We start from the raw sequence: 6,755 nt of genomic DNA on the forward strand, positions 1-6,755 counted from the left end.
CGGCTTTAGAGGCCTTAGCGCGCGCAAGACCCTCGGCAAGCGAGAGACGTTTGCGAGGACTCCCTTCCTCATCGCCACCGGCTTTGGGAGTGCCCTTAGTCCTTAACGGCCGGGACTCTCAGAGCGCACAGAGGTCCTGGGACTGTGATCACCGTGATCACTAGCGGACGACTGCACGCTGTCTTCTTTGTGCTCACTGGGCACTGGGCTGTGCCCTCCCACAGAGCCCGCAGGAGCATCATGAGTGCTCTCGGACTCGGCATCGTCCTCACTGCCCGAGTTGAACTCACGTTCTACGAACCGAGGGTTCGGACGATTGTCTGAAGACGAGGGCGACGGACTGCGGCGCCTGCTTGCGCGCTTGTCCGCAGCCGCGTCACCCGAGGATCCGATAGCCTCGGAGGCCACCTGAGTAGCCTCCTTAAGTGCAGAGCCTTTGCCGTGAGGCTTAGTGCTCTTGGCCTGCGCCTTACCGGCTGCAGCCTTGGAGCGTGTCTTAGCACCGCTCTTAGCAGTGCCACGAGGCATGTTAACGGTCGAAGTGGAGACCTTGACGAAGAGCGCACAGGTTGCTGCTCGAGGCTCTAACTGTAAAGTGAGCCTCCGCCGCGCTCGCGCGGCCGAGTCGATGGTTTTCGACTTTGAGAATGAGAGTTTGTGACGAACATCTCTTCATTCTGATTGGTCGGTAAACCGAACCTAAGTGGGGGAGGATGTAACGGGGTACGTAGCACTAAGTGTACCCTGGTTACATGAAGTGTGACACTTCACACTTCAGGAGTATGACATGTCATACTCCGGGATATTTGGTACAAGGTACCAAGGTCATTCAAAACCAACCATTGGTTAAATGACATTGCATTTCTATAGGTAACTGATAGTTTGTATTAACCACAAACTTAACCTACCTATAAATATACTCAGTTTACAATCTACCTTATTTAGGTCACTTCGCTCTCTTTAATTAAAGAGGGGACCAGTGAACTGCCGTTCACTGAGAGTTTGTATACTCTCGGAAGATAACTTCCTCTAGCGCAAGGTGCTGTGTGACCCCGTCACATTTTCCCTGAAGTAGCTGCTACAAATTCGTATATTAATAACTAAAACGATAACAACAACAATCACTACGGTGAACAGGTTTAATCCTCTAAGAGCATCTCCACCGGTGTGTCGCTATATCTATAGACTCGTTGCCTTCCGATTGGCCGGAATGTTTTTAGCGATAGACACCGAGGGGCATCACTCACCAATCTGTCGCTATGTGGAGAAATCGTCTTCTGCGAGAAGCTCTTGACGACGAGGAAGAGGCGTACGTCTGCTCGCTACTTTTGACCCCTCGCGCACCGAAAAAGAGAAAACACGGCGGTTCACAGCCCGGCAAGGCTGCAAATGTCGACAGAGACTTCACTGCGGCTAATGAGATGCTTGTGCGGCGAAGTATCGCCGCACAAGCATCTCTGGTTACTATCGTACAGTATGACTGCAAGATTAGCGTCCAAAGGTTGTCCGCCCTCTGATCGGCCCCTGCGATTGGGTAGCGCACCACGCCGTGCACAGGGCGGCGTCTTCCTTGTCCGACCAAGCTTTTCCTCGAGGCATTGTTCGTTTGCAAGTGATCCAACCTCCTATAGATTTCAGTCGCTATGGCGTCCGAAATAGCGACCGAAACCCCCCGGTAGCTAAAAAATTGGCGATAGAGACGCCTGGTGAAACCCCAGTAGTTATCAATTTGAGCTCTTCAGTCGCTATATAGATATAGAGCCCCACCGGTGGAGATGCTCTAAGGTTTTCCTGAGTAGCCAAAATAACAATGAAAACAAGAAATCAGCACAGTTATTGCCAAAGCAAAACGGCACAAGGTGACAAATCTGACAATGAAAGTCAAAGGAAAAAGATCATCAATATCAAAACAAGATCTACTTCTTGTAAATGCTCATGTACGTACAGGACTGTTATAAACAGCCACCTGTGGTACATTTAATACTACTCGACAGATAGAGCATCATACACATTCCTCGATGTGGGAGGCTGTCGAAGTAAGCATCTCCGATGTGATGATGACTATCTAGTGGAATATAACTGTACTATTTCATATAGAGAAATCGTATATAACTGGACTGGTTGGTGGAGAGTAACTCCCCTCCAGAACACCAGACTCTATAATTCATCACTTCTTCTTTTACCAAGTCCACCACAAGCGTCTTCTCCTTCTACACTCAAGACTTCCTCTCCACTATGGCCGCCTAGACCACTCTACTTTTGTCCTCACTCCGTACTGTACTGCCCTAACAACTCTGCGCAAATCATCCCTCCAACAACTGCAGCTGTTGCTGAGTCATTACTACTATTATTTGAAAGCTCAAACTGCCTCTCGAAATTGCACACGTCGAAGTGTGCAGAAGGCATTGAGCTACAGGAGCTCGTGTGATTGTTGAAGTGAGTTATCGTGATATTCACAAAAATGGTTTTGGAGCGAAATTTCAATTTTGACTCGCTACATGTAGTTGAAGTCATGTCAAAAGCACATGGTCCTGTAACGCAGACTCACAGCGTTCCTCCTTCTCCATAATAAGGCATGGATATTCTTAATTGTCTAAAGCCGTGAGCAACGAGCCCAATGGCCGTTTGGCTGGACACCCAGAAACTTTGCATTTTAGCATCATACCTGTACACCTGCATACTTTAACCCTAGTCCTTTGCCACCTCCAATTTTCTTCGCGTCACGTCAAAATCGGATTCGCATCCAAGAAGCTCAAGCGATGGCAGATCTGCTACCCCAAGACGCACTTTCGTGCGTGGTCAGCGCATGGGCCAACGTGTCCGAGGCGGTATGTAGCGCACCTATCGTGTCCGACGCGTTGGCCGCCCTTCCCTTCGGTGTGCCGACCAAGTTCCTGGCCGTGGCCGGCGTCGCAGCACTCAGCTACTATGTGGACCAAAGGCTGTTAATCTCGTCGGACTTGTACCACTCGGGCATGCAGGCTGTGGCGCTACTGCAGGCCAAACGCCACGCGCGCAATGGGTCACTAATACCGGATCTGTTCGAGCAGAGCGTGGCGAAGTGGCCTCACAAGGCCTGCATGCAGTTCGGCCAGCGTGCTCTGAGCTTCCAGCAGGTGGACGAGGCGGCCAACCGCGTGGCCCACTGGGGCTTACAGCAGAACTTGCAGGCCGGCCAGACCGTGGCCCTGCTCATGGAGAACCGGCCCGAGTTTGTGATTGTGTGGCTCGGCCTGTCCAAGATCGGCGTCGTCACGGCGCTACTCAACACACACTTGCAGGCCGACGGACTCGTCCATTGCGCAAAAATCGCAGACACCAAGTGGATGATCGTGGGCCAGGAGCTGGCCGGAAAGCTGGCGGAGGTGGCCAACGCATTGGCCGATTTTGACTTCCACATCTACGGCGACGGTAAGAATCGTCGTTTCTTGGTGCCAGGCTACGTGGCCGTCATCGCACTGATGCTGGCCGGCGCTTCTTTGTGATTGTAGGAGAACTGACAGCGCAGGCCGCGGCCGAATACCTGCCTCGAGCTCACTCGATGGACGAGAAACTGAAGAAAATGCCGACAGAGCGGCCGCCCGAGTCGATTCGGCGCAAGATGACGACTTCCGACATGGCCCTACTGATCTACACGAGCGGGACGACGGGCCTACCGAAGGCCGCGAGGGTGAACCACTTCAGTATCATCCTGCGCTCTTTGGCCTTCAAGTATTCCATGCACCTGTCCATGTATGATCGACTGTACTGTGCACTGCCACTGTACCACACCTCAGGAGGCAACCTGGCCGTAGGAATGATGATCTTTTCCGGTGCAACCTTGTGTCTATCGCGTCGCTTCTCAACGACCAAGTTCTGGGACGAAGTGCGGGCTTACGACTGCACTGTGATCCAGTATATCGGCGAGATGTGTCGCTACCTGCTCAATGCCCCGGCCAAGGCCAACGACAAGGAGAACCACGTGCGTGCAGCTTTTGGAAACGGGCTACGTCCGGATATTTGGGCCCCATTCCAAGAGCGGTTCGGTATCCCGTCGGTATACGAGTTTTACGGCTCGACGGAGGGGCCGATGGGCATGTTAAATGCCTGCACGACCAAGGCCGACCAGGGCCATCTCGGCCGACGTGGCTTCATCAATAACGCAGTCACGGGGGTGGCCATCGTCAAGTACGACGTGGAGAGAGACGACTATGTCCGCTCGAAGAAGGGATTTCTGCAGCAATGTGCCGTTAACGAGCCTGGGGAGCTCATCGTCAAGGTGAGCAGGAAAGACCCGGCCAGAGGTTTCCAGGGCTACTACAAGAACACGAACGAGTCGAGCAAGAAGGTGCTGACCGATGTATTCAAGAAAGGGGACACGTATTTCCGGACAGGTGATCTGTTCAAAGAAGACGAGCGACACTGCTGGCACTTCGTCGACCGGGTGGGCGACACGTTCCGCTGGAAGGGAGAGAACGTGGCCACGAACGAAGTGGCCGAGGCGGTGTCCAAGTTCTCGGGACTCAGTGAGATTTGCATCTATGGAGTGCAAGTGCCCGGGAACGAAGGACGCGCGTGTATGGCCGCGATGGTGTTCGACAAGGAATCTTTCGACTTGAAAGAGTTCGCGCGGTTCGTGAAGCAGCAGCTGCCGTCGTATGCCATGCCGCTGATTATCCGGAAACTCGAGACGATGTCGGTCACGGGCACGATGAAGCAGGAGAAGGCCAAACTGCGCAAGGAAGGCATGGACCCGTCCAAGATTGCGGACCGGCTGTGGGTCTTCAACCGATCCAAGGACATCTATGAACCGCTAACGAGCGAGACGTACCACCACGTGGTCACGAACTCCCGTCTGTGATGGGGCTCATATAACCTTCCTCAAAATGTTTCTTTTCTAGCAAAGTTTCTCCTTTTATTGAGAAAGAATTCAGCGTCTCTTGTCGCTAGTCGTCCCAGTCGTCGTGCACGAAGTTTGCGTCGGCTGCAACGCCCCCGGTAAGAGCCGACTGCGAGATTTTCACAACAAACAGTTAAGCTAGAGAGCAACGACAGTTTGGTCTAAAGTCCGTACCGAGTATGCAGCCGTTTTAGTTGCTGCTGGCTGCGATGTCGGTTCCTCTTGGGCGTCCCAGTCGTCATGAGCGAAGTTGTTGTCGGCTGTGACGCTGGACTCCGGGGCCTTGTGGTCGTTGTGGCTAGTTTTGCCTCTGGACGGAGGTTGCTCATGCTCTTCCTCGTCCGAATCGAAATAGTCCGAGGCCTTCTGCTTTGTCGGTTCTGTAAAGTTCATTCGTTGCGGGGTCATTGGCTCGTGAGAAACCTCGTCATCGATCGGATCGGTCGAGGACGTTAAGGGCTCACGAGGGCTTTCTTCTGCCTCATTCTCGTGACGGTTCTCGTCAGCATCCTCTTCTTCTTCTTCTTCTTCGCTGTCGGACATGACGTTCTTGCATTGAGCCATACTGTCTTCGAGAGATGACCCCGACTTGATCTGAGCCACGAGTAAGCTGCGAGTACTGCTGTTAGTCGAGGGACGAGAGCTGTCTTGACCGTCTCCACTGCTGTCACCGTCACTGACGTCTTGTTCACTTGGCTGAAGAGCTGATACGGAGTGGCTACTGTCCTCTCTCTCGTGACGAGAAGAACGTGACGAATGACGAGAAGACTCTCGCTCTTGACGTCTCGACTCGCGATGCGTTGGCGACGGAGAGCGGCGTTTCCTTGCGTCACGCTCCTCGTTATCGTCCCTAGGACTGCGACCACGGCTACGATCCTGACGTCGATAGTTTTCGTCTTCGCTGTCGCTGTCCTCTCGTCGATTCGATCGAGCTGATCGACTTCTGCGTTCTCTCTCTTCATTCGACACTCGCTGACGATCACGTTCCCGTTCAGGGCCACGTTCACGTTCTCGTTGACGATCTCGGTCACGGTCTGCTCGCTGTTTACGTTGTGCTCGATCCTCCTCTTCTTCTTCAGCCTGCTTTGTCTCGCGTTGCGTGTGCGAAGAGCGTTCACGCCTTGGTGCTGCTGGCGTCGTATTCGCCGTAGTAGGTTCAGGCTTAGACGGTGGATGGCACAGTTTGTAGAGACTGTCCGACCACAGACGATGCTCGACAGCAGTCTCCCCTTTGAGCCGAAGGGTGCGAGAAGGCGATACGATCTCAATCATTTCCTGAAAGTATTCAAGGTCACTAAGGGTTCGAGATGTTCACAGATACGTTCCTTACCCGCCGACAATAAATGCCGCTAACATCTTCGACGTAGAGCCATCCACGCGGATCCTTTGCAGTTCTGAGAGTTGACAGGTAAAATATGAGGAGATGAAGCCACTTAATGGTCATAGCAACGAGACGAAGACGCACTTGCTGGTGGAGTAGGAAATTACCAGCTTCTTCTCGGAACCTGGTCCAGGTACGAAACCCACTTTGAACCACCGGCGGTTCATGTTTTTACCGAAGAAGCTGGGGTTACTGTTGATCTTGATCATCCAGCCTTCCAGCATGGAGATGTCCACGCCGTTCACCAGCATAACCCACGCCACTTTCTTGCAGTCTGGCCTTGGATTGAATTTGCCAACTGGGAAAAGTAACGAACGAGCATTCCGTGATGCAGTTGTTTTTAGCTGAGAGGAAACTGCTGCAAGTTTGTGGGAATTCGAATTCCGACAACGGTGCAGCAGTTTACTCAAGTGCAAATTGGAATTCGCCCCCAATTCGCACTTGAGTAAACTGTGCGCCGTTGCTTAAAAATACTAAGATTATAAAACTGGAAAT

The 6,755-nt window shown here is 52.6% G+C and overlaps 2 protein-coding genes across 2 annotated transcripts; one reads left to right on the top strand and one right to left on the bottom strand.

The window, feature by feature from the left end:
• Nucleotides 1-2,759: 2,759 nt before the first annotated feature.
• On the top strand, nt 2,760-4,868 carry PITG_14181 (long-chain fatty acid transporter, putative; the record flags this gene model as incomplete). The annotated part of the gene is made up of 2 exons (XM_002899244.1): nt 2,760-3,411; nt 3,492-4,868. The coding sequence occupies 2 exons, from the start codon at nt 2,760-2,762 to the stop codon at nt 4,838-4,840; spliced, it is 2,001 nt and encodes a 666-aa protein (XP_002899290.1).
• A 57-nt stretch (nt 4,869-4,925) lies between these two features.
• Nucleotides 4,926-6,511, bottom strand: PITG_14182 (uncharacterized protein; the record flags this gene model as incomplete). Its single annotated transcript, XM_002899245.1, has 6 exons — nt 4,926-4,988; nt 5,054-5,575; nt 5,641-5,747; nt 5,857-6,154; nt 6,195-6,273; nt 6,345-6,511. The coding sequence occupies 6 exons, from the start codon at nt 6,509-6,511 to the stop codon at nt 4,926-4,928; spliced, it is 1,236 nt and encodes a 411-aa protein (XP_002899291.1).
• Nucleotides 6,512-6,755: the final 244 nt, after the last annotated feature.

Source organism: Phytophthora infestans, genomic scaffold (genome assembly GCF_000142945.1).
Source record: "Phytophthora infestans T30-4 supercont1.32 genomic scaffold, whole genome shotgun sequence".
NCBI lineage: Eukaryota > Oomycota > Peronosporomycetes > Peronosporales > Peronosporaceae > Phytophthora > Phytophthora infestans.